General features: G+C 43.0%; 2 protein-coding genes across 2 annotated transcripts in view; one reads left to right on the top strand and one right to left on the bottom strand.

Annotated features, from left to right (window-relative positions):
- Window positions 1–649: 649 nt before the first annotated feature.
- DOLK (dolichol kinase) lies at window positions 650–2,719 on the bottom strand. The gene has a single exon (XM_044264724.1). It carries the CDS (start codon window positions 2,410–2,412, stop codon window positions 796–798), a length of 1,617 nt encoding a protein of 538 aa, XP_044120659.1. The 5' UTR covers window positions 2,413–2,719; the 3' UTR covers window positions 650–795.
- Window positions 2,720–2,824: 105 nt separating this feature from the next.
- NUP188 (nucleoporin 188) overlaps window positions 2,825–27,754 on the top strand; it is a 47,911-nt gene continuing 22,981 nt past the window's right edge. Inside the window, exons 1-12 of the mRNA XM_044264723.1 lie at window positions 2,825–2,859; window positions 10,960–11,014; window positions 12,673–12,746; window positions 15,277–15,361; window positions 16,172–16,252; window positions 16,953–16,997; window positions 17,964–18,056; window positions 18,208–18,327; window positions 22,634–22,845; window positions 24,197–24,311; window positions 24,950–25,150; window positions 26,044–26,133. Coding sequence (XP_044120658.1) covers window positions 2,828–2,859; window positions 10,960–11,014; window positions 12,673–12,746; window positions 15,277–15,361; window positions 16,172–16,252; window positions 16,953–16,997; window positions 17,964–18,056; window positions 18,208–18,327; window positions 22,634–22,845; window positions 24,197–24,311; window positions 24,950–25,150; window positions 26,044–26,133 — 1,203 coding nt within the window. The 5' untranslated portion in view covers window positions 2,825–2,827. The remainder of the gene's footprint in view (window positions 2,860–10,959; window positions 11,015–12,672; window positions 12,747–15,276; window positions 15,362–16,171; window positions 16,253–16,952; window positions 16,998–17,963; window positions 18,057–18,207; window positions 18,328–22,633; window positions 22,846–24,196; window positions 24,312–24,949; window positions 25,151–26,043; window positions 26,134–27,754) is intronic.

The following is a 27,754-nucleotide window of genomic DNA, read 5'->3' as shown; positions in this document are numbered from 1 at the left end:
ACAGCAGAGGTCTTGAGGCCAGGAGTGGAGTTGGCTGAAACAGGAAGTCAGCCCAGGCCAGATACCCTTCCTCCAGTCTTTCCACATGTGCAAAAGACGATCTCACCTCTCCCCTTCAGCCCAACAGGGAGAAAGCACATGTGTTTTCCTCTTGGATTCTCTTCCAAATGTAGTCAAGAGAGTAAGGTCATGCTGGTCTCCAAGCACAACCCATAAAAACTCTTGGCTTAAAAAAAACAAAAAAAACAAAAAAAAAAAACTCTTGGCTTACTTGGCTTTTTGCTGACATGAGGGCTGGCCTTGGCTAGTAATGACCCGTTTCCTTACTATTTGTTCCTTATGCACGGGCTGTGGGCCAGACCCTTCACACACCTCACCTCCCTGGGTCCTCACCTGTGAGGTGCAGCCTCTTACTACTCCCGTCTTGCAGACAGCAGAATTGAGGCCCAGAGTGGGTAAGCAACTCACACAGTTAAATAGTGACTCCAGAACCTGAGGTGGTGATCATTACACTCCACTGCCTCCAGGGTCCCCCCTACAACCCCAAGGATTGCAAGATGAAGGGGGGAATCCTACACCACACTCAGGTTCTTTGTATTGTTGTGCTCCCTTTTTTTCTTTTTATATATCAGCAAAAACTAAAACCAGGAGAGCTTTGATTTTTATTTTGAATCTAATCAACTGAAAAATCAAATCTGCTTCTCACCCCTTGGCGCTTCATGCCCAAGGGGCTGGCTGCTGTGGGGACCATTCGTCCTCCCCATGTCCGTTTCCTCCATCACTACAGCTCAGCAGCTAGGCCATCAGCAATATCAGGAGGTAGAGAGGCAAGAGGAGATTGTCTATCTGCGTAGTGTACGCTTCTAGGAGGGACACGATGCTGATAGAGCCCAAAATCCAAGCATAGCTGTAGTTTAGGTCCACTCCACTGTCAAAGATTAAAATCAGAGCTACAGAAATGATCTGGGCAAATATAGAGGTCATGGTCCCCTCAAAAGTCTTTTTGGTTCCAGGCCAGTGGATTTCCCCCATGGTGCTGCCAAAGATGGAGGCCACAGTGTCGCCCACACCCACAGCCAGGACCCCTGCATAGGGTACTAGGGCCCTTGCTCCCCCCAAGCTGCCCTTCTGTGTGCAGGGTCTGGGGACTAGCCAGATGGGAAGAGACATGCCCAGGAGCAGGTAAATGTGTGTCAGGATGAGTGGTCCACTGTCTCGTTCATCTAGGAAAAGGGACAGGAGGCTCCTCAGGGTGTGGCCCAGGGGCTTGATGCGGAAATAGCGCACGTACTCCAGGAAGATGAAGACTGCCAGACATATGGTGGCAGCTACATAGAGCAGTGTCCGGTCAAAGATGATACCCGGGATGTAGGTGGCCACCACAATGAAGTGGAAATACTTTCGGGTAATGGTGGGGGCCTGGTGCTTCTTGGACTCAGAAGATGATCGCTTGGCATTCTGGTAAAGTACCACCAGGCAGGCTAAGATGGCCAGCAGAGACCAGTAGACTAGGAGGTAGACGCGGGTCTCTGTCTGGAAGAGGAACTGTAGAAGCCAGAGCAGGGGGTTCTTGCGGATGAGCCGGTGCAGCCAGGGGAGGACCACGCCAAGGCCCAGCACACAGGTCATGAGGTGGAAGAAGATGGAGGAAGCCCAGGTACCTGAGTCCATGAAGACAAAGAGGGTGCTGAAGAAGATGCCTACCAGCACCATCCCGACCACCACCACCAGCAGGAAGAAATCCACTGGGTCTCCCTGATTTTCCACCACAGTCAGAGAGCGCTTGATGAGCTGGTTGAGCATAAAGCTGATGCCACCCAAAACAAGCAGTGCCTCCCCGGGGGTAAAGCAGCGGGGCAGCAGGTACAGCAGGATCATGTTGAGGTAGACGAAGATCAGCAGGACCTCCAGGACCTCGATCACCTCGCCCACACTGAGTGAGTGCTTCATGATATAAATGATGACACCTCCAGCCAAACCTGAGATGACACAAGTGTTGGTGGGCACTGGGCGAGTGATGCCCAGGGCCAACACTGAAGAGAAGAGGGCCACTGCCATGCCAGTAGCTGCCACCACAATTCCAAAGCGCTCAAAGTATGGGTTCCCCACAGACTGGCAACGCTCCTTCATGACCAGTCCCAGCAAAGGCATGACCATTGATGCCGGCAGCAGACCACTGTTGGCGGACATGCGGAACTGGAAGACAGCGCTTCCCTGCTGTAGCAGCCGGTCCCACTTGTACTGGACGTAGAAAGCCTGCACTGCGAGAGCCACCGCGCACCACGAGTATCGGTCCCACACGGTTGCGTGGATGCTTAGCACCACTGCGAACACTACTGCTGACTCCGCCAGCACCGACCCGCTCAGCGGAGTCCCGGTCGCCGACGCCGGGGGAGCGTGCACTCGAGTCATGTCTCTTGACCTGGAGCCCCGGAGAAACCGGGGTGACTAGCGATGCCTTGGCCTCTGGGTCCCTCGAGCTCTGCCAAGCCGACAGCGGCAGTTTCACACAGCCAGCACCTTCTCTTATCGTTCTCCAGCTGGGAGGAGGGAAGCTCCACTGTAGGCAAGCCACTTTCTGAGGCTTCGGAACTGGCGCTCAGATATGCTCCGCCGCCTCGCACCTAGGACGTAGACGTTGCCACTCCGCTGCTCTCTTCACAGCCCCGGCAGCCCTCGCCGCGCGGTCCCCACCTCTCTGGGCGTCGCCATCTTGGCCTCGCCCGCCGTCACGTGACGAAAAGCCCTCCCCTCACAGCCCGGCCGGAGGCGAAGGGTCACGTGGGTGCGGCGTCTGGGGGCGGGGCTGGGGCGCGCGCGCGCGAAGATGGCGGCGGCCGCCGGCGGGCAGTGTGTGAGGTGAGGAGCGGGCCGAGTCCGCGGGGGTGGCTGTGAGGCGCGGGGTCGAAGTCGAGCGGAAGCCGGGCGGGACTTGCGGGCGAGATGTGGCGGCGGTGGCCGGGCGAAGCCTGGCTAGGTGGACCGGCGCCGAGACGGGAGGCGGTTACGTCCAAACGGTCCCCGCGCGCGGGGATCTCGGGCGGCTTCTCCAAGACCGGGCCGGTGCCTCACCCCTTCCCTCAGCGCCGGCCTCCCGTCTCCTCACCCAGTCTTTCTCCCTTCCTCCCTCCTTCCCACGGGCGCGTTTCTCGGCGCTCCGCCCCCCTCCCCCCGCGCTTCCTCGTCTGGCGTGGCGCTCCCTTGAGGCGCGACGGGACGCTTCGCGGTCGCCCGGGGGAGCCCCCATCTCGGTCTCCGCCGTAGCCCGGTTGCCCTGCCCCGGCGACGTTCCCAGGTTCTCCCATGTGCTCGTTAGGAGTCTGTTCGTGTGTCGCCGAGCCACCTCCCTGCAGTTGCTGCTCTCTCCGCGCTGCCTTCCATTCATCCGTCTGTTCGTGTCCTCCTGTATTGGTTCCATCCGCGGACGTGCCCGAATGCTTTAGGAGATCCCGGGCCCCGGACTGGTTTTTGGGGATGAGATGATGAAACGTTAAAAAGACGGAGACAGTCCTTACTTTATAGAGCGCTTAACGAGCGCCAGACCCTGCCAGACACGCTTGCTGTGCATTATTAGCTCGTTGAATTCTCTCAAGTCCGTGAGGCACCTTCTCTTTTACAGATGACTCACAAATCAGCTCAGAACTAGCCAGGTGGTGAGGCGAGGATTCAAACCGAGGTCGGCCCGGCTCCGAACTTTAACCTGATCGCTATGTCTCTGTCTTCCACCTTCCCGCTTGAAGTGTCTCCCGTTGTCCCTACTATCCTCCGTCCTAAAATTCAACATCTCTGTCACTTACTGTGCCAGGACTCTTTCCCCCACGTTTCTGTGTGATGCGCTGCTGTATCCTCAACACCCAGAGGAGCATGTAATAGGCGCTCAGTAAATATTTATTGCAAACACTGTCCATCTTCTCTGTAATCGCTTACTTCACCTCTGGGCTCTGGTGAGATTTTCTGCTTTGGGGTTTCCACTGGATTGCTTCTGAACTTTGCGGGGGGCGTTTGCTTTTTCCTCCGTAGCTGTTTCATCTGGCAGCATTGTGGTCACTGTGCCCTCCTTTTCTTAACGTTTATTTCAAAGTCGTTCTGGAGATTGGGTAGGTTTAGCTCCTGCAGGGTAAGGCACCTTCTTCAATGAACAAGAACAAGGCAGGGGGCTAGTTTGCTTGAAAGATGCCTTGACATCCTTGGGAACCTACCAAACACACATCTGAAGTTGGAAAAAACGACACTAGGGTTTCTAGGCACTGGCTGCTTTGCTCAGAGCATATATTACAGTGATCTTTCTTTTTGTGTTGGAAGGCACATTACAACAGCTGGGACGACACCCAACAGCAGCCTTCTGTTTGAAATGCCTGGATGTCTGGACTAAGAGAAAACTTAAATTTTATTCCTGGTGTCTGCTGGTATGCAAGTGACCTCAGACAGTGCACTTTACCCCTGGAACCTGTTTCTCCAAATGAGTCCTTTTTAAAGTAGTGTTGAGGTGGCTCTAAAGCATGTAGGAGAGTCCTTGTGTATGTTGATAGGAGCTGGCACTAGTCAGAAATAGAATAATATACGTTAATCACTCAGGGTTTGGCTGTCGGTTAGAATATTGGCATTTTTAGGTATCTCTTGTGTTCTCCAGTTAATGTGTTTGTAGACGTTTGAGTGGTGTATGTGAATGAAAAACAAAACCAACAACAGCAGTTCCAAAAGCTTGTCATTAAGCTTAAATCTCAGTTCACACAGGAGGCTTGTACCTAATTTGTGGAGTTAGGGCATCCATGGACAGTGGCCACTTTTATTTATTATCTCCCTGTGGATTTTAACTGTGTTTCTCAAAAGAACTGTTTCAGAGTAGGTTGGCTGTGTTGCAGCTTTCTACCAAAAGGACTCCCATCCTACAGCCTCTTCTTCCTCACCTCAAAGATTTACAACCATGTGGATCTCCCTAGGGAAGGTGATTTCCAGTTTTCATTGAGTCCAGTTCTTTTAGGAATGGAGTCCCATGTTGTCTGGTAGAACATTGGGCTGAAAGTCAATAACTTTTTACAACTTTACCTTTGAGGCAAGGTATTTAGTTTCTGTGGTTTTGTTTCTCCTCCAGATACTTAGTTCAGATTTATTGTGCAAATAAATGAGGCATACTATAGTACATATTTTGTTTCTTGAAGAAATACATAGAAGATGTTTTCCTGAGGCTTTGGGTTGGGCATCACAGTTCCGGCCGTGGTTGTTGTGTCTTGAGATTCGCCTGCTAATTCAGGTTCGGATTTGAGGTGAAGTCTTCTGTCACCCTCTGGGTCAGTTCCCAGTGGTCTCTCTCCTCTCTATTTTCTGCTTAACGTGCTTGTATTCCTTTGTAGTGTCTAATTCTTAGGATCATGCTTTTTATTACTTTCTGGTTTCTTGCTGATTTTATGTAATGTGTGCTTAATTAACATCTTTGGTCATTCCCAACACTAGATGAGGATCAGGAGGCTCTTAGCTTTATTTGTATCCCCCTTCTTCCTAGACCAGAAAATGTCTAGGAATCGAAGAACCAGTGACATTTGTTTCCGCAAGGATTTCCTTCCTGATAAATTACCATTTTCTCCTTCTTTTTTTTAAAAAAAGGATATATTTATTTATTTATTTGCGGGGGAGGAGTTGGGGGTAGGGGGAGAGGGAGAGAGAATCTCAAGCCAGCTCCCTGCTGAGCACAGTCTGACACGGGGCTTGATCCTGTGATCCTGAGATCATGACCAGAGCTGAAATCAAGAGTTCGATGCTCAACTGACTGAGCCAGCCAGGTGCCCCCTACTGTTTTCTCCCTTATTCTGCCTTCTCTTGGCACTTGTGCATATCATACAGGTTTCCTAATTTTTCTGTTCCACTCGGAATCCTGGCATTGCAGGTCTAAAAGGGACTCCTGTCAATCTCCTTTGATACTTCATCAGCGTGTACTCCTTGAGCCCCTCTGTGCCAGCCACTGTGTTAGGGGTAGATGTTTGCCACTGGAGAACAGAAAGCCTCAGCTCCACCTTTGCTCGCTTGTAGGATGAATTCATGAGTGCAGCTTGATGCAGCTTGCACTCTGGAGTCGTGCAAACCCGGGTTCAAGCCCTGGCTCTATTATATGTTAGCTTTGTGACCCTACACAAATTATCTAACTACTCTTAAACCTTAATTTCCTGATGAGGTAATGGGGCTAATAAGAGGGTCAGCTTCATAAGTGAGTTTGCAGTTTTCAATAAGTCAGAGTGTAAAATGCAGAACACAGTGCCTGCGTGTTATAAATGGTCAATTAATGGTAATGCTAACAGTGCTTGCATATTATAAATTCTCAGTGTTAGCTCTTTTTATTATTAATAGAGATTATTGTTTTTGACTTTTTTTTTTTTTTAAGATTTTATTTATTTATGACAGAGAGGTAGCGAGAGAGGGAACACAAGCACAGGGGAGCGCAAGCACGGGAGAAGCAGGCTCCGCACTGAGCAGAGAGCCCAAGTGGGGCTTGATTCCAGGACTCCCAGGACACTGGGATCCTTACCTGAGCTGAAGGCAGATGCTTTAATGACTGAGCTGCCCAGGTGCCCTTGTTTTTGACATCTTATAACAAAAGGAGTTTAACAGGACACGGTTTTGCCAATAAAAATAATTTCTTTTTCTTGCCAACAAAAATTTTAATTTTTAAAGAAAACTTTTTTTTTCCTTTTTTTTTTTTTTTTGATTAGTAAGTGTAATTTGATTAGTAAGCCTTACTCTGGGACAGTGACCTCCAATCTTGTTTAGTAGCAGAATCTTTCTCTTCCCTTCTCTCCTCCCAAAAAGAGGCTAATATTGCAAACATAAAAGAGAGAGGATCTATACTGACCAGGTCTTTTAGCTGCTGCTCTGAAACAAATTGATACCCTGGAGCAGTGGTGATTTGGGAATTCATCAGTGTAGTCGTTTTAAAATGAAGATTGCCAGGTGCCTTGGTGGCTCAGTGGGTTAAGGGTCTGCCTTTGGCTCAGGTTGTGATCTCTGGGTCCTGGGATCGGGTCCTGGGATCGAGTCTTGCTTCGGGTTCCCTGCCCAGTGGGGGGAGTCTGCTTCTCCCTCTCCCTCTGCCCTTCCCTCTGTGTTCACATACACACATAATCTCTCTCAAATAAATAAAATTCTTAAAAAATAAAATGTATATTTCCCATGCCCAACCTTTGAGAAACAGTAGCTCTAGGCTGTGACCATGGAATCTAGGATTCCATGGTGTTGCTGTGTTGTTCTTGGGTGTTTTCACATATTTGAGAAACACTCTTTCAGGATATTTTATTAAAAAAAGAAGAAGAAGCATGGGGCACCTGACTGGCTCAGTCAATAGAGCATGCGACTCTTGATCTCAAGGTTGTGAGTTTGAGTTCCACTTTGGGTGTAAAGATTATTTAAAAACAAAATCTTTAAAAAAAAAAAAAAAAGCAAAATTCTATAGATTTTGGTGTAATCAACACCTACAGCTTGAATTTGACAAAACAAGAAATTCTGGGCCCTGGCAGCAGGTCCTTGAGTGTGGGCTGTGGTCTTCGTAGTTTCTTCTGGGAATCACTGCTACTTAGCTCACTAGAGGTCTAAGTTCTGAAAACAAATGTGGATAAATCAAAGCTAAGTGATGTCCAGGCTTTTTGAAATTGGAAGATGGATGACCAAGAGTGATTTATTTGCTCAGGCATACAAATGCCTTCAGTTAATGATAAATTTCTTTCCATTAATATGAGTGTACTGTTAGCCCCATTATTAGCTATGTGTTATATAGTAGGAATCTAATACATTCTGTGCAAGTCAGAAGCTGTCCTTGGTCAAATTCAAGTATATGCCATTTTAAATAAAGCCCTTCCTTAATTTTTTGTTAATTCAGATTTATCAAACAAGTAAGTTAGATGACAATTTTTCTCTTTACAAAAGGCAGTCTTACTTTAAAATTTTACTATACATTTCTTTAAATGGTGAGCTTACCTCCGTTTTTAATTACTTAGGGCTTGGTTTATTCAGATGTTTTAATATACATTGTCAATAAAGAGTCTTATTTGTTCATTTACTAGGTCTAATCTCCAGATTTTTGAAGAGTGAATGCTGTTTTGTCATCAGAAAAATAATTAGCGATCACACAGAGCCATTGTGGGAGCTGGTGTCTATTGATGTGGCAGGACTCAAGTGTTTTCTTTTTTTTTTTTTTTTTTAAAGATTTTATTTATTTTTTGACAGAGAGAGAGAGATCACAAGTAGGCAGAGAGGCAGGCAGAGAGAGAGAGGGAAGCAGGCTCCCTGCTGAGCAGAGAGCCCAATGCAGGGCTCGATCCCAGGACCCTGGGACCATGACCCGAGCCGAAGGCAGAGGCCTTAACCCACTGAGCCACCCAGGCGCCCCTCAAGTGTTTTCTTAAAAGCATTAACGCTGAGAAAAGAGACTTATAATTTTAAGTGTGTTTAAATTTCTTTTGTTGGGAAAATCTGGACTTTTTTTGGGGAGGGTGGTAAAGATTTTTATTTTTGAGTAATCTACACCCAAGGTCCTTGAGTTAGCAACCCTGTCATTAAGAGTTGTATGCTCCACCCACTGAGCCAGCCAGATGCCCCCTGAAAGAAAAAAAAATTTTTTTAATGATTTAATTTATTTGACAGAGAGATCACAAGTAGGCAGAGAGGCAGGCGGGGGGTGGGGGAAGCAGGCTCCCTGCTGAACAGAGAGCTCGACGTGGGGCTTGATCCAAGGACCCTGAGATCATGACTTATGCTGAAGGCAGAGGCTCAACCCACTGAGCCACCCAGGCACCCCAAAAATTTTTAAGTAGAGTCAGTGCTTGGTGTTAGTTTTTAATGGGAAAAACATTTTTCAGTTTATCCTCATGGTTAAGAGAGCTTGTGTCCTTTTTGTTAAATGTTTAGTATAATATTCTTAGACCTTTTCGTTTTCTCTGCAGGCAGGCTTTCTAAACAGTTTTAATTTTAAAAAAAAATTATTTATTTATTTATTTTTGGAGAGATGGGGAGAGAGAGTGGGTGGGGGGCAGAGGGAGAGGGAGAAAATCTCAAAGTGCCTCCATGCTGAACTTGGAGCCTGACTCAGGGCTCCATCCCACAACCCTGAGATCATGACTTGAGCCAAAATCAAGAGTCAAACACTTACCTGACTGAGCCACCCAGGTACCTCTTGGGAGAATTTTTTTTTTTAAAGATTTTATTTATTTATTTATTTGACAAACAGATCACAAGTAGGCAGAGAGGCAGGCACGGGGAGGGGAGTGGTGGGGGTGGGAAGCAGTCTCCCCGCTGAGCGGAGAGCCCGATGCAGGGCTCAATCCCAGGACCCTGAGATCATGACCTGTGCCGAAGGCAGAGGCTTAACTCACTGAGCCACCCAGGTGCCCCTCTTGGGAGAATTTCTTAATGGCTACATTTTGAAATTCAGTTCTAGATTTTAAAAAACCCTATAACATGTTTCCTGAAGTTGAAAGGCATGGTTGAGGGAAGGAACGTGGGTAAGCATGTAGTGGAGAGTATATTTGAAGAGCTCCAGGGGCAGGGACTATAATGTGTTTTTATGTGTCTTACACAGTGTTTGGCACCTAGTGGCAATTAATAAATGAACAAATATAGTACCATTTATAATGACCATTAGACTTTTTTTGATTGAGAAAGTGAATCATATCGTGCATTTAGAAAATTTTCTGGAGACACCTGGCTGGCTCAGTCAGTAGAGCATTTAATTCTTGATCTTATGGTCATGAGTTTGGGCCCCACATTGGGTATAGAGATTACTTAAATAAATAAGTCCTTTTTTTTTTTTTTAAGATTTTATTTATTTATTTGACAGAGATCAGAAGTAGGCAGAGAGGCAGGAAGAGACAGAGAGAGGGGAAGCAGATAAGCAGAGAGCCCAATGTAGGGCTCTATCCCAGAACCCTGGGATCATGACCCAAGCTGAAGGCAGAGGCTTTAACCCACTGAGCTACCCAGGCGCCCCAATAAATAAATCTTTTTTTTTTTTAAAGATTTTATTTATTTATTAGAGAGAGAGGGAGAGAGAGCAAGCACAGGCAGACAGAATGGCAGGCAAAGGCAGAGGGAGAAGCAGGCTCCCCGCCAAGCAAGGAGCCCGATGTGGGACTTGATCCCAGGACGCTGGGATCGTGACCTGAGCCGAAAGCAGCTGCTTAACCAACTGAGCCACCCAGGCGTCCCCCAATAAATAAATCTTAAAAGAAGTTTCTGAAGGTGATGAGGGGGGTTGAAATATACACAGTCGTTTTCTACATTCTCCTTTTTAGTCAATACATTTTTTTTTTTTAAAGATTTTATTTATTTATTTGACAGAGAGAAATCACAAGTAGATGGAGAGGCAGGCAGAGAGAGAGAGAGAGAGAGAGAGAGAGAGGGAAGCAGGCTCCCTGCTGAACAGAGAGCCCGATTCGGGACTCGATCCCAGGACCCCGAGATCATGACCTGAGCCGAAGGCAGCGGCTCAACCCACTGAGCCACCCAGGCGCCCTAGTCACTACATTTTAATGTAAAGGGAGGAGAGAAATTGATACACTGATGCGCCTTAGCATAGGAGATGTAAGATAATTCATTAATTATTTATTACATTCTAAAATGTACGTTTTTTCATATTTTAATGCCCCTGATGTTGCATGCATTTTATTATTGATGGCTGGTAGGACATAAATAATCATGTATCCTGCAATTAACGGCATCTTAAATGCATTAAAATACAGTAGCCATCCTCCTTTTTAAGAAGCATCTGCTTAGTTTAGGTTATATGTCAAGTTCTTAATTTTTATTTTGAACTCAAACTTCTAAGAACAATGTAATGGGAATAATGTCCAGAATTTTAACAAATTGTTTTATACATTGAGTTTCCTGGTTTCAGAGATTAACAAAATACTAGAAGGCAGCTTAGTCAAATTTGTATAATCTGAAAGTTCAAAATTACCCCTGCTTCCCGTCATCTTTCAGGAGCAGCAGGGAACTGTGGACAATTCTGCTGGGAAGGTCAGCTCTGAGAGAACTGGTAAGTGGGTGGTGGTCTTGAGTGGATTCTCGGGTTCTTATGTAGTTTGTTTTACAATAAACCTCCCATATTGCCTTGTCTTTGAAGGAGGAACTAAACGCACTTTTTTTATTTCTAAAACTTCACAAACGTTATGCATTCCCTGCTTCTCTCTGCTGAAACATAGTGTGTCTTCTAGCTCAGCTGCTGAAGTTTCCAAACTTCTACCTTTTTTTTGGGGGGGAGATTCCTTATCTAAAAAGATAGCTGTGCTGCTGGACTGGCTGCTCCGGGTTGGGGACAGATACCACTGTGCTGCCTCCGGCTACGGAAAGTTCTAAGTCCTTTTTCTCTGTCTCCCTCTTTACTTGCCTTTTCTTTTGTTTCCATGTTGTCAGCTCCTTAGGTCATAGGGGCTGTGGTTTCTAGGACATTTCCAAGTATAGTAAAGGGCAGTTTTTCATGTTGATCCTTGATCCTTCTTCATTTTGACCCTGTGAGGGTAGAGCGTTAAGATGACGTTCAATTTTTACTATTGTTATTATGGTAATCAACATAATGAGTATTATACCTTTTTTTTAGAGCCTTTTTAAAATTATTATTATTTTTAAAAAGATTTTATTTATTTGACAGAGAGAGAGAGCACAAGTAGGCAGCGAGGCAGGCAGAGAAAGAGGGGAAGCTGGCTCCCTGCTGAGCAGAGAGCCCTGATGTGGGACTCAGTCCCAGGACCCTGAGATCATGACCTGAACTGAAGGCAGAGGCCTTAATCCACTGAGCCACCCAGGCGCCCCTATTTTTTTTTTTTTTTAGTAGGCTCCACATCCAACATGGGTCCTGAGCTCATGACCCTAAGATCAAGAGTCATATGCTATATCATCTGAGCTAGCCAGGAGGCCCTAGAGCCTTAACATTTTTGATATGCTTTCATCTGATAATTCTGCTTCTAGGAATGTATCTTACAGGAATGAAATCTTGAAAAGTTTTGTGCACACAGCTCCTTACAATCGTGTTATTTATATAATAAGGAATCACAGTTTATCTAACATTAGAGGCATGGTAAATAAATTATTATCTAGACACTTGATAAAATATTATGCAACTGCTAGAAAGGATGTTTATCAAGATTTTCCTAATAAGATTAAGGGACGCCTGGGTGGCTCAGTCAGGTAAGCGTCTGCCTTCAGCTCGGGTCAGGATCCCAGGTTCCTGGGGTTGAGTCCCACATTGGGCTCCTTGCTCCATGGGGAGCCTGCTTCTCTGTCTGCCTGCTGCTCCTCCTAGTTGTGCACATGCATGGTCTCTCTCACAAATAAATAAATAAAATCTTTTTAAAAATCATAAGGTTAAATCATTCTCAGAATGTTAAGCAAGGAAAAGGAGGCTACAGAATTCTCTTTTTCTTCAAGATTTTATTTATTTATTTGAGAGACAGAACATAAGTGGAAGGAAGGGCAGAAAGAGAGGGAGAAGCAGACTCCTCCCTGAGCAGGGAGCCCAAAATGGGGCTCGATCCCAGGACCCCAAGATCATGATCTGAGCTGAAGTCAGTTGCTCAACCCACTGAGTCACCCAGGTACCCCCAGAATTCTCTTTTCAAAATGACTTCAATTATGGAGAAAAACATTAAAGGCTCAGGATTATGTAAATCCTTATATAATTTCTTTGTTCTTTTCCAGAATCAGATTGAGGCAGAACTGAATAAACACTGGCAGCGACTCTTGGAAGGGCTGTCCTACTATAAACCACCCAGGTATGGCTAATCCATGTGTCTGGTTAGAGTAATTCCCCTGAGGAAGCTGGCATAGCAAGACTGTCTTTGTGTATGATTTTGTGATACCGCTGGATTAGGGAGATAGCAGAGAATACAATTTGGTTACCAGTGGAAGAGAGTTGGGCACATTATTTCTGTCTGTTGAACGAGGGGGAAATTCCTTTTAGAAATAGAGTGTTATTGAATCCAGTTATATAACCCTAGTGTCTGGGGATGAGGAGTCATTAACTTCTTTCAATTAATAGTTCTAGTGTTTATTTCCGTCCTCCGTGTCTGTGTGAGGTGCCGCCAGCAGCAGGTGCTGGGACAAGGCAGCGAGCAGTGATGAGAGCAGCTGACCGCTTACGGAGGATTTACTGTGTTCCCGTTGTTCTTCTGAGCATGCATAGCAAGTCATTCAGTCCTCATAAAAGCCCACCAATTTTATTCTGTACTAGAATAAATAGATTTTTTTATGGGGTAGTGGAAAACAACAATAACATTATATAAAGTAGTTTAAAAATGAAGAGAATACATCTTGTAGGATTAGACTCTTTTATGTTAACTCCTAGTCCAGATCTCATTCTGTAGTGCATTGTAGTTGCCAAGCCACCCTTGTTTCCTTTCTACTTTGGAATATTTGATTTTTTTTTTTACATCTTCACTTTCCATCGTCATTTCCTTAGGTTAATGAAGAACTTTCTTTTTTTCGTTGTTCACTAACCCACCCCCCATACCTGTTTAGAAGTAACTCCCAGACATGGTGTTGTTTTATGTGTAACTACCATGTATCTAAAATAACGGACTTAAGAAAAAGAAGATAATCACTGTATTATCACATATAGGTACTTTGATTATTATCATTTCCATTTTACAGATGGGGAAACTGAGGCACAAAGAGGTTAAGTAACTTGCCCAAGGTCACTCAGCTAGTAAGTGTAGAACCAGGATGTGAACCTGGCAGTCTTACTCCAGTGTTTGTGTTCTTAATCATCATTCTGTGTTGCCTCTTTCAGAACTGACTGTTTCACTTTATCTAGCCTTTGTGTTGTGGATTTCCTGTGAAATGTGAGAGTCTCTATTTAAAAAAATCCAACAACAACATGCTTGTAGTTCACAGAACAGACATTTGTGGCATTACTTCTTTTTTTTAAAGGTGAAAGTTTCTTTTATAAGCAGCATGATATTCAAAGTCCAACAGACCTTTTTTTGTAACTTCAGGCTTTATTTGAATTTAACCTTTTTTTTTTTTCTTTTTCTTTTTTCCCTTTAATGTCCTCTTTTTAGCCCAGGATCCCACATTGCATTCAGTTGTCATGTCTCCTTAGCTTGTAACTGTGACGGCATTTCAGTCTTCCCTTAATTTTCATGATCTTGAACAGTTTTGAAGAGGACTGGTCAAGTATTCTGTAGAATGCCTTCAATCTGGATTTGTCTCATGTTTTTCTTATTATTAGATTGGGGTTGTGGGTTTTGGGAAGAATGCAGAGAAGTGAAGTACCATCCTTACCATAAGAGAGGATGTGGTTTTCCACATGAAATTGCTGGTGATCTTAACCTTGCTCACTTGGGTAAGGTGGCATTTGCCAGGTTTCTCTTCTGTAAAGTCATTTTTTTCCCTTTCCCCTACTCTGTGTCGTAAAAGTGGGTCACTAAGCATATAGCCCACTCTCTGGGTGGGGGTATAGTGAAATTAAACTGTACTTCCTGAAGGAGTGGAATCTGTATATATTATTTGGACTTCTTGTGTAAGGAAGATTTTTCCCTTCTCCATATTTATTTCTATCATATGGGCTCATGTTTATTTATTTTATACTTTGCTTATACCTTGTTGTAGCTTTGCTCACTGGGAGTTCTTTTGGGTTGTCATCTACGTCCTCTCGACATTACCCCATCTTTTTGTTTTCTGAATATTTCCTTTCTGGCATTATGAGATGCTCCAGGCTCATCTAGTATTTTCTCTGCTGCAGCTCTAGAATTAGCTATTTCTCTAAGGAGTCCTGGTAATTTTTATTAGATAATGCTGTTAGAAACCAAGATCTGAGGGCTGGGTGTGCTCACTGCTACTGGGGTTTTTAGCTTCTAGACCTTCTCAGTAGGTAGAGCTAGGTAATGTATGTATGTATACTAACAGACCTGGTTTTAAATTTCATCTTAACGTTTTACTAGCTGTGGGGTTTTTGGTAAGTTATTTATTGATTCTGAGTATTAGTAATTCCATTTGTAAAATGGGATTAGTAATATTTCCTTTTCATAGTTGTAAGGATCAAAAATAATGTAACCTAATACATCCATATATAATATTATTATAATGACAGTTTGTAACAGATAGATACCATGTTTGTTATTTAGGCATAAGTAGTTCTGTGTCATAAAGTCTGTAGAGATGAACTTGTTGTATATGTGTGTATTTTCATAGGCACCTACAGGGCAGAAAAAGTTCTGTGGTAAAAATATCTTTAAGTATGTTTATTTAAAATCCTTAGAGGGTCATTGAGAATGAGGAAATGATTCACTGTTCTTTTCATAGTCCAAATTCAGCTGAAAAAGTGAAAGCTAATAAAGATGTGGCTTCACCGCTGAAGGAACTGGGTTTAAGAATCAGCAAGTTTTTGGTGAGTAAAAATTAACATGGTCTCAGTTTACTACCTGCATTGTGGATGTGCATTGTTTCATTGTTCCTGGTTTTCAGTGAAAATTCAGTTTATTTCAGTTTTGGAGATTAAATTGAACATATTGGGTTTCAAAAATATCCATGTGGTAACTCTTCTTATTAAAAGCCACAAAATAAGTTGCCACATCTGTTTACTATATATAGCAAGGAGTTTTCTTCTTCATGCGTGTAGTATACTTTGTTTTATTTTATTATTTATTTATTTTAAAGGGTTTTTTTTGTTTTGTTTTTGTTTTTTTCCCTTTAATCCATTTGAGAGAGAGAAAGTGAGAGAGAGTGTGAGAGGGGAGAAGGTCAGAGGGAGAAGCAGACCCCCACCATCGAGCTGGGAGCCCAATGCGGGACTCGATCCTGGGATTCCTGGATCATGACCTGAGCCGAAGGCAGTCGCTCAACCAACAGAGCCACCCAAGCGCCCTGTAGTGTTCTTTAAATTGCCTAGATTATATTTAAATATATAGCTATTTCTTTTTAATTTTGGAAACCCAGATCATGCCTGTGACTGTATCAATGGCTTGATAAATAAGCTCAGTTGTAAATGTAATTGTCATGTAAATTACATGTCTATGACCGGCTCCTTTTTCTCCTGTTTGGGGCAAACTTGTGTTGTGTCTTTTAATCTTTTAAAAGGATTTTTATTTATTCAAGTCTGTGTTCATTCCAGAGGACAAATCTTTAGAATGCTTTACTTCCCATGTGTGTTTTCTGAGCTGAGGTGGCTGTGCCTCTCTTAACGACCCCTATATTTCAGGGTCTTGACGAAGAACAGAGTGTGCAGTTAATCCAGTGTTACCTTCAAGAAGATTATAGAGGTACTCGGGACTCACTAAAGGTTTGTAGTTATGTCCTGCTCCTTTCTCCTGCCTTCTCCATTTCTTTGTGGGTTTTAGATGTTTAAGGGTTTTGGTACCGGTTCTTTGCGACAGAGGTAGGTGATCAGATACAGTGATTCTCAGGAGACTCTTTTTTTTTTTCCTTAAAGATTGTATTTATATATTTGACAGAGAGAGACCGCGATAGAGGGAACATAAGCAGGGGGAGCGGAGAGGGAGAAACAGGCTTCCTGCTGAGCAGGGAGTCTGATGCGGGGTTCAATCCCAGGACCCTGGGATTATGACCTGTGCCAAAAGCAGATGCTTAACGACTGAGCCACCCAGGCTCCCCAGGAGAGATTTTCTAAAGGCTTAAAAAATATGTACTTAAACTGAAGTCTGTCCTCAGACTTCACAGGCTGAAGAGGTCAAAGATTGACGTGTTAATGATAGAATCTCAGGACATCAGAGCTGAAAACAACCTGGGACCGTATGGAGCTTGTCTGGCCTTATAGGGAAGGGAATTTTGCATATAGGGAAATTGAGTCCAGAGGAGTGGGCTGAGATTTGAGCACAGATTTGAATACATTTAGGTAAAAAAATACTTCCAGAAATGAATAGGCACTTAAAATCTTAAAAGGTGAGGTGAAGATATTTACCTTTTGCTTTGTTAATTGAGCTTTGCTTATAAGATGACTGCGTGACTATTCTTTCCTTCAGACGGTACTGCAAGATGAGAGGCAGAGCCAGGCCTTAATCCTGAAGGTGAGTGGGAGTTGGTGTTTTCATTCTTTGTTGTGAAATTGGGTGATGGGTTCCTGACCTTGTTCTCCTGGGCATTGCTGGCTTTGGACTCTTACTGGGTAAGCATGGAAAGTGTCAATGAAGTAGGTTAGTAACATACTTGTGAAACAAGAGACTTTTTATCCACTGACCCCAGCTGAGACCTTTTCCAAAGGATACTGTCCAGCTACTGGGGATGAAAACTACTTCATGTGTCTTTTTTCTCTACGTCTAAATGCAGGAAGGTTAATGTATATTTCTTTATTCCTTTGTCTTCCCCTACCCTCCAAAGCAGCCTTCTCATTTAGGATCTCATATAAAATGGAGCTTGACTGTGACTTCAGAAGTAGTTTCCTATTTGGTATTTAGCGAGAACCAAGTACCTTAGTTATAAGCATGATATATATAAGTGGTGTTTTTATATATGCCTTCATGTATTTGGCCTTTCAGCCATAGCTGTGTTGTGTGTTATTTGAAAGCTTTGAGAAATCATGCAAGACAACTGGTTTATATTTTTAAATAATTCCTTTAACTTTCCATGGCTTTACTTGTATACTATTTCATGAAGGTCTTTTGCTTTCTTTGGCCCAACACAATCTTTCTGTGTCTAGGATTGCTAGTAGAAACCAGCCTTTTCCATTCTTATCTTGAAGTGATCTCTTTATCAATAAATTTTTTTTAAAGGTTTTATTTATTTATTTGACAGAGAGAGAGAAATGACAAGCAGGCAGAGAGGCAGGCAGAGAGAGAGGGGGACGCAGACTCCCTGCTGGGCAGAGAGCCTGACGTGGGGCTCGATGCCAGGACCCTGAGATCATGACCTGAGCCGAAGGCAGTGGCTTAACCCACTGAGCCACCCAGGCACCCCATCTTTATCAATAAATTTAAAATTGAGTGTCTTTTGTGCAAAGGTGAGTAACTGATTTTGCGTCTTTGGGTTCTTCCCAGATTGCGGATTATTACTATGAAGAAAGAACCTGTATTCTTCGTTGTGTCTTACACCTTCTCACTTATTTTCAAGATGAAAGACATCCCTATAGGGTAAGCCCATTTAGTCCTTGTGGTTCTCTGTATCCTATAAAATTCAACACTGTTTAATAATTTTATATTACTCCTTTTCACTTTCATCTGAATATTTACCTTTTATCGTAGGTATAAGTTACTCTGTTTTGGGTTTGTTTTTTTTCTTAAGGTTGAATATGCAGACTGTGTTGATAAGTTGGAGAAGGAACTAGTCACAAAATATAGAAAGCAGTTTGAAGAGCTTTATAAAACTGAAGCACCAACCTGGGAGACACATGGAAACCTCATGGTATGTGGTTACTGGGCCTCCTGTAACTCTGAGGAGAGTTGTAAGCCTTGCGCATATAGCTCTCAGTTACATTATTTGTTGATTTATTAACTTGCAGTATTTATAGATGATCTTCAGAAAAGTTTAAGTGTGTCATGGGTCAAAACATTGATGACTTTGAGTAATAGTACTTCATTCTGGACATTTTCACTTGACTTTGTCTATCCACTTAATTTACTTCCTGTTCTTACTTAACCTACTGAACTACTCAGGCGCCCTCGGCTGAATTGTTTTAACAAACACATATTATTTTAAAAAAAGGGGGGGCACATTTTAATCTATAAATACAGGCTCCTTTAAAATTTAGGGTAAGATAATCAGGCTAATGTCACATATTTAGTAGACTGTGATAATAGGGGTGCCTGGGTGGCTCAGTTGGTTAAGCATCTGCCTTTGGCTCAGGTCATAGGACTGAGCCCTGCGCCAGGCTCCCTGCTCGGTGAGGGTGCCTGCTTCTCCCTTTCCCTCTCCCTTTCCTCCCTGCTTATGCTCTCCCCTCTCAAATGAATAAATAAACTCTTAAAAAGGATAATGATAATAAAGTAGAAGAAATCTTTTTTCTTTTTAAAGATTTTACTTATTTATTTGACAGACAGAGATCACAAGTAGGCAGAGAGAGAGGAGGAAGCAGGCTCCTTGCCGAGCAGAGAGCCCGATGCAGGGCTCGATCCCAGGACCCTGGGATCATGACCTGAGCGGCAGGCAGAGGCTTAACCCAGTGAGCCACCCAGGCGCACTGATCTTAAACATACAGCTTTGACAGTTGTAAGTAGTTATATGCACAATCAGTACATAGAACATTTCTATATCCCCTAGAAAGTTTGTAGTCATCTGTGATCTTTGGCCCCAGACAACCAATAATTTGCTGTCACTATAGGTTGTTTGTTTTTTTTTAAATTAATTATTTATTCATTTTTAAATATTTTATTTATTTATTTGACAGAGAGAGGTCACAAGCAGGCAGAGAGAGAAAGGAGGAAGCAGGCTCCCTGCTGAGCAGAGCGCCCAATGCGGGGCTCAATCCCAGGACCCTGAGATCATGACCTGAGCTGAAGGCAGAGGCTTTAATCCACTGAGCCACCCAGGCACCCCTGTTATTTTTTTGAACTATGACTTTTAAATTCTGGTAAAATAATATGTAATTAAATTTTATTATTTTAACCATTTATTTAATTTTATTATTTTTAAAGATTTTACCTATTTATTTGGGAGAGAGAGAGGGAATAGGGGTAGAGCAAGAGGAAGAAAGAGGGTCAAGCAGACTCTGCTGTGCATGAAGTCTGATGCAAGGCTTGATTCCACGACCCTGAGATCATGACCTGAGCTTAAATCATCCAGCAGACCCACCAGGTGCCCTTCTAATAGGTTTTTTCTAACAGGATTTTCTAATACACAGGATCACATTGTCTGTAAATAAGGGCACTTTAACTTACTTTCAAATCTCTATGCCTTTTATTTCTTTTTCTTGCCTTATTAACTGATCAGGACCTCTGGTACAATGGTGAATAGAAGTGGTAGGAGAGCCAGCATTCTTGCCTTGTTCGTAATCTTAGATAAAAAGCATTCAGATCTTTACCCCTGAATGTGTTATTAGTTGTAAATTATTTTTGTAGTGTTCTTTATCAAAATGAGGAAATTACCTCCTAAGTTTGCTGAGGGATTTAGCTTTTATTAGGAATCCTGTCCCATTTTGTTTTGGATTTTTTGAAATAACATTATGACTTTCCTCTTTTTACTTTGTTGTGAATTACATTGAGTCTTTGGATGTCAGATGGATCTTGAAATCCTGGCATAAACTCCACTTAGTTATGATATATTTTGCTTTTTATATACCGTGAGATTGAGTTGCTAAGATTTTGTTAAGGAATTTTATAAATTGCCTATGTTCATAAGGGATATTAGTCTATAGTTTTCTTTTCTTTTTTTTTTTTAAGATTTTATTTATTTATTTGACACAGATCACAAGTAGGCAGAGAGACAGGCAGAGAGAGAGGGGGGAAGCAGGCTCCCTGCTGAGCAGAGAGCCCGATGCAGGGCTCGATCCCAGGACCCTGAGAACATGACCCGAGCAGAAGGCAGAGGCTTAACCCACTGAGCCACCCAGGCGCCCTAGTCTATAGTTTTCTTGTAATGTCTTTGTTTGGTTTTGGTATTAGTGTAATGTTAGCCTCATAAAATAAGTTGGGAAATTTTCCTTCTTCCTCCGTTTTCTGAAAGAATTTGTGTAGTGCTGTCTCTCTGCCTTTCACGAATAAACAAATTTTAAAAGATCTTGAAAAAAAAACATGTATTCGAAAGTAGTTTGGTGTGCTGGTGAGACATAACAGGTGGGTTGAGACTGTTTAGATCTGTGGTTTTGCCAATTTTTTTGTATATTTGTTCTGTCAGGCGTACATTGTATTTATTTAAGTTTTTGGTGTGCGGTTGACACATTTCGGGTGTACAGCACAGTGATTTACCATTTGTCACCAGGCGGGGTTAGTGTAGTGCCATTGACTGTGTTTTCTATTCTGTGGCTTTTATTCTCATGACTTACTCACTCCACAGCTGGAAGTCTCCCACTCCCCTTCACCCATTTGGCCTGTCCGCCTCCTTTCCTTCTGGCAACCATCAGTTTGTTCTCTGTATTTATAGGCCTGGTTCTGGTTTTTGCTTGTTTCTTCATTTGTGTTGTTTTTTAGATTCCAGATATGAGTAACATCATATAGTATTTGTCTTTTTCAGTCTAACTTATTTCATTGAGCATAAGATCTAGGTCCGTCCATGTTGTCATAGATGGCACGATCTCGTCCTTTCCGCAGCCGCGTAGTATCCCATTGCTGCCTGCCCATGCGTCCGTGTGTGTGCCTTATTCATCTATCAGTGGACACTAAGATTGCTTCCATAGCTTGGCTATTGTAAATAATGCTTTAGTAAACATAGGGTGCGTGTATCTTTTTTTTTCTTTTTTAAGATTTTATTTCTTTGAAAGAGTGAATGGGAGAGAGAACACAAGCAGCAGGAGGGACGGAGGCAGAGGGAGAGGGAGAAGCAGACTCCCTGCTAAGCAGGGAGCCTAACGTGGAGCCTGAGCCGACGGCAGACGCTTAACCGACTGAGCCACCCAGGCCCCCTGCACATATCTTTTTGAATTAGTGTTTTCATTTCCTTTGGGTAAATACCCAGTAGTTAAATTATTGGATCATATGGCATTTCTGTTTTTTAACTTTTGCTTTTTAGAGAGAGAAAGAGATCATGAGCAGGGTGCAGAGGGGCAGAGGGCCGCGGGAGAGCAGGCTCCATGCTTATCACAGGGCCTGATGCAGGGCTCCATCTCAGAATCCTGTAATCGTGGCCTGAACTGAAACCAAGAGTCGGGTGCCTAACTGCCTGAGCCACTTGGGCGCCCCTCTGTTCTTTAATTGTTTGAGGAGCCTCCGTACTGTTTCCCACAGTGGCTGCACCAATTTAGATTCCCGTCAGCAGTGCACGAGGGGTCATTTTTCTCCACATCTTCACCAACACTTGTTTGTACATCCAAGGAAGCTGATTAAATTATGGAGAATATATAAATAAAAATAGGGCATTTCATTAAAAGTAATGAGAGGACTGGTAATGAAAAATAAGGGGCGCCAGGGTGGCTCAGTCAGTGAAGTGTCTGCTTTCAGCTTAAGTCGTGATCCCGGTGTCCTGGGATCGAGCCCCACATCTGGCTCCCAGCTCTGCGGGGAGTCTGCTTCTCCCTCTCCCTCTGCCCCTGCTTGTATTTCTTCTTTCACTGCCTCTGTCTGTCAAGTAAATAAATAAAATCTTTTTTAAGAAGAGAAAAATAAGGAAATTCTTAATGTACTGTTAGAAGAAATGATTTGTAAGATACACTATTAGTTGAGAGAAGTATGGAATAGTTTGTATAGTATATTTGATGTAGAGATGGCTGGATGGATAGGTCGGTAGGTAGACAGAGCTTAGAATGAGTGAAGGAATGAATGAGTGTATATGGCAAAAGACTGGAAGGGGAAACAAGAACCTCTACAGCGGTTGCCTGTGGGGACAGGTTAGTATGACTGGGCAGTGGGGATTGTATAGAGGGAAGCTTATTTTTGGTATCTCTCCCAAACCCTTTTGCTTTAAGCATTTAACAGATTCCTTAATATATGGCAAAGAGGGAGACTTTTTTTTTACTCTCTCCTTATACATATATTATCTAATAAAAAATAACTTAAGAATTTTAGATAGGCTTTTAAATCTGACTTTATTTCTCCCATTTTTTTCTCCATTGGTTGTGCAGACTGAGCGCCAGGTGTCTCGCTGGTTTGTTCAGTGCCTTCGGGAACAGTCCATGCTGCTAGAAATTATTTTCCTTTATTATGCCTACTTTGAGATGGCACCTAGTGACCTGTTGGCATTAACCAAGTTGTTTAAAGAACAAGGATTTGGTAGTAGGCAGACCAACAGGCACCTGGTGGATGAGACCATGGATCCTTTCGTAGATCGGATTGGGTAAGTCTGAATGAATTGAGGCTACAAAACTTGTACAAGGTTTAGAACGTTGGTATTAATAGATTCTGTTAATGGAGGAAAGGATGGTCTAGATGTACTTTTCACTTGCTGGTAGGGAAACAGATTGATGTACTACCATGTTCCAGGTCTTACAGGGAGTAAAGACTGGGATTAGAGGGCCATGTTTTCTCAAAATAAGTATTGCATTCTGGTATTTGACTGTCTTCATCTAAGAGGTTCATCCATTCAACAAAAAATTTGGTGAGCATCTATGGTAAGCCTTTGCAAATGCTAAGACGGTGATAGGGCGAGTGTGTCCCCTGCCCTTTTGGAGGTCATCATCAGTGGACTTTGAATTTTATGGCAGTGGGTAGATCTATTTTTTTTCCCATATATACAAAAATACATTGTTTGTGTTTTTTTGTTTTTTGATGTAAACGGTGTACTTTTTTACAACTTAACTTTTCATGTAACTAGATGTCCTGGAACTCTTTTTACCTCAGGATGTTCTTTAGCTGCTGCATTAGTACATGGGTTGGATGTTTATTTAACAGTTTCACTAATGGTAGGCAGTTAGCTTGTTTGGATATTTCAAACAATGCTGTAAGAACATTCTCTACAAGCCTTTCTGTACATCTGGGTGAGTATGACTGTGAAGGAACTGGAAGTGGCTTTTTTGGGTTGAATGGTGTGTGTGTTTGTGTTCTAAAATATTGCCAAGTTGTTCTCCACAGAGGCTGTACCAACGTACACTTAACTGATTGTAGGAGGAGAGAACCAGTTTCCCTACAATCTTGCAAACCCGTGTTGTTATCTATCATCCCCTCATTTTTTTCCCTTTTGCTGCCCTGATTTGCCTTTCCCTGGTTATCTGTGATGGTGAGCATTTTCTTACCTGCTCTTGGTATATCCTCTGGAGTGAACTGCCTATTTGCATCTGTGTCTGAGGAGGAGATTCAGCTGCATTTAACAAAAAGGATGATGTTACAGTGGTTCAAATAGATCCACGTTTTGAGGGCTATTTCCTCTGTGAACAAAGATACCCACTAGAGTGGTGAGATGGTTTATCTGGGTCATGTCTCATTGGTGGCCATGGAAGCTTTCCACACTGATCTATGCTCTGGCCTGCACGAGCCCCTGTCAAGTACAGTCAGGCAGTTTAAATGTGGCCGGATGAATTGAGGTGTGTTGGAAGTATAAAATACATACAGGGTTTAGAAGACTTAGTATGAAAAAAATGCAGAAAAAACGATTAGTAATTTTTTGATATTGAAGTGTCTTCCATTTCATCTGATTCTCCACAAGGTTCAGAGTTGCACACGTGACACCATGATACCATTTTTCTTTCCAGCTACTTCAGTGCCCTTATCCTGGTGGAAGGCATGGATATTGAATCCTTGCATAAGTGTGCTTTAGATGACAGAAGAGAACTGCACCAGTTTGCCCAGGATGGGCTTATTTGTCAGGTAAACTTGGAATGGCTTCCTTTCTCTTTTTAAACAATTTATAGTTGGAGTATGTGTTTCACCGCTCAGCTAGACTGCCACGTAAAATTTTTCTTGTGGTGGAATTTAAGATTCTACAGTGTTAAGTTAATTGGAAGAAATCTCAGATTTCAGTTTTCTGCACATTGGTCATAGTCGAGTCTGTGAGAATGAATAGAGTCACTCAGAGAGTTGGCACCAGGACAGAAGAGGCCCAAGGACCGACCGCTGGGGATTGTCTTTGTTTACGGACCTTGTGCAAGAAGAGCAAAGGGGAAACATATTCAGATGGCATGGTGGTTAGAGAGACAGTGGGGAAAGAGCAGAGAAAGTTCAAGAAGGATTGGGAAATTTTCTAAAGGAAATTCCATTTGAACATGTATTTTATAATCTTACATTAAGATTACTTAAAATTAGAAGAAAAAAATTGTGGGGAAAGGGAAGAGTAATGGAGGAGTTTATTAGTGAGGTGTGATGGGCGCTGGGGAAGAGTAGACTTATCAGAGTGGGACAAGGGGCTACTGGGGGCAAATGGAGGACATTTGCTCTCACCCTTTCTTTTCAGTGACACAGGTTTTGTTTCTTATTTTGGTGGTTTTTTGTTTTTTGTTTTTAATCAGGATATGGACCGTTTGATGTTGACCTTCGGGGACATTCCACATCACGCCCCAGTGCTTTTGGCCTGGGCTCTCCTCCGTCACACCCTGCATCCAGAAGAGACAAGCAGTGTTGTCCGGAAGATAGGTGGCACAGCCATCCAGCTGAACGTATTTCAGTACCTGACCCGACTGCTCCGCTCACTGGCCAGCGGGGGCAATGACGTGAGGCTCGGGCTCTTGGTGTTGGAGCATGAGAGAGCCGGAGAGCAGGGCAGAAGCCCGTGAATGAATCATGAGAGCAGTCATGAGAATTGTAATAGTGACGTGGATGGTGATGACAGTTGTTTCTAACTTTGTAGCTAAGTAGACACTGTTATCAGCGCTTTCTGCGCATTCTCATACTTCGTCCTTACAGCACTTCTTTGCGCTAGGAATTGTTATCCTGTTTTACATATTAGGAGATTGAGACTTAGGGAGATGTAATTTGCCCTCGAATTACTGGCGGAATAATACTGCCAGGCAGTGGGAGGTGCAGTCTGAACCCTTGGCCCGTACTGCGCCACCACAGTAATCTGGAGGACAGCTTTGACCACCCTGACTGGAGAAATCTTTTTTGGGAGCTTACTCATTCAGCCATAGCAGGATGAATTAGCCATTCTCTTGAGTCTTGTGTTGGGGTTTAATTTCAGAGGCACTGTTGACTGAGTTCGTTTTGACACACGAGCAGGAAACCTCTGCCAGCAGGCCCTGCTGGCTGCCACTGGGTCATTTATCATGGTGACCATGCAGACAGCTGTGTCGTTTGTGTCAGCCCAGAGAGACTCTTTATCCTTTCTCTGGCGTGGTTCTGCTTTTCTTCTCCATGAAAACTAGTCATTTTGAAAATGGTGCCCTTTTGATTTTATTCTTGGGGGTGTGGTGATATTTTTGGTTCCTGCTTTCTCAAGGGAGAAATCCCTTATCTTCCTGATCTTGGGACTAAATTAGGAAAATTACAAAGCCTTGGACTCCCTTCCCATTTGTCTACAGAGACTGTATTAATGTGTAGGATTATGCTAAATCTGGGGACAGAGTTTTGTTCTTCAAATTAGTTACTGACTCCTTTGCCCATACAGTGTACCACCAGCACCGCAGGCATGTGTGTCTACGGACTCCTTTCTTTCGTTCTGACCTCGTTGGAGCTGCACACACTGGGCAATCAGCAGGTCAGTATCTGGCTTTTACGAGACTGTCTACACTGCCTGGCTTTGCAGTCATATCCCTAAGATATCCCTTTGGGCCCGTTATCACACACACCCACATACCCCAGGTATTAATTTGTTTATTGCTGTTTCTTTTCATTTATTGTATTATACAAAATACATATTAATGACAAAAAAATCGGAAAGTGCTGATAAAAAGAAAAAAGTGTAATCGCACCACACAGGCCAAGCTCTGTTAATATTTTTGTGTTCCCTTCCATATATATATATTAAAAATACAATGATTCTTCTCTAAAACAGAATCACAATGTATATACTGTTGTTTTTTTTGTAAAGATTTTATTTATTTATTTCACAGAAATCACAAGTAGACAGAGAGGTAGGCAGAGAGAGAGGAAGGGAAGCAGGCCCCCCGCCGAGTAGAAAGCCCAGATGTGGGACTCGATCCCAGGACCCTGAGGTCATGACCTGAGCCGAAGGCAGCAGCTTAACCCACTGAGCAACCCAGGCGCCCCTATATACTGTTTTGTAATCTCATTTTGGGATAGAGCAGTGTCCCAAACATCAGTGGGTGTAATAAATATCCTTCTGTAATATTTTAAAAATGTGAAACATTTCAAACTTATATCAAAGAAGACAAAATTATGTAACATGCTCTTAAATGGTCCGATCACCAGCTTCCAGATTATCAACTGAGAGCAAATGTTGGTGCTCTTTCTGTCCTATGACTATTGTGACTATTTTGAAGCAAACCCCTGACATCATTTAGTGTCATCTATGAATATTCGATGAACCAGAATACGAGCTAATAAAACTTTACAACCATTAGCACATCTAAACAAACACTATCTTCAAATAACAAGTCAGGATTTAAATTTCTAATTATCTAATAAATGTTGTAAGTTTGTTATAAGTTTGTTTTGATCAGGATCTAAATAGATAAGGTCCGTACATTATTGGTCAATAACTCTGTCGAGTTTTGATCTGCACCCATGCTTTGCACTGCGGTGGACATAAGCCGTATCATTGTCTAGATGATGGTTGTCTAGATCCATTAGTTCCTTGGGAGTCACAGAATGGCAGTATTCTGTTTCCTCTTTTGTTTGTTGGTTCGAATGTTGCTATAGAAGTTTGTTTCATGGTATATACAAATATTAGATTATGTTGTACACCTACCATCAATGTAACGTATGTCAGTTATACTTAAAAAAAATCTTGCTCTCATTAGCTATTAGGTATCTGATACTCTGGTATAGAATACTATACATGCTTGTTTTCCTATATTTACTAGTTTTCCCTACCGTCCTGCAGAGGTGGTTAACACTCTAGTAAGGTCTTTAAATTTTTACATGTCATTGTAAACTGGGTATAAATAAACATGTTAGCTATGGGGTTTTTTTTTGTTTTTTTTTTAAGATTTTATTTATTTGACACACATAAATCACAAGTAGGCAGAGAAGCAGGCAGAGAGAGAGAAGCAGGCTCCCTGCTGAGCAGAGAGCCCGATGCTGGGCTCGATCCCAGGACCCCGGGATCATGACCTGAGCCGAAGGCAGAGGCTTTCATGCACTGAGCTACCCAGGTGCCCCATTAGCTGTGTTTTAATCCACTGCAGTTACTATTA

This window comes from Neovison vison, chromosome 9 (genome assembly GCF_020171115.1).
Source record: "Neovison vison isolate M4711 chromosome 9, ASM_NN_V1, whole genome shotgun sequence".
NCBI lineage: Eukaryota > Metazoa > Chordata > Mammalia > Carnivora > Mustelidae > Neogale > Neogale vison.
This window is presented reverse-complemented; position numbering and strand designations above follow the sequence as displayed.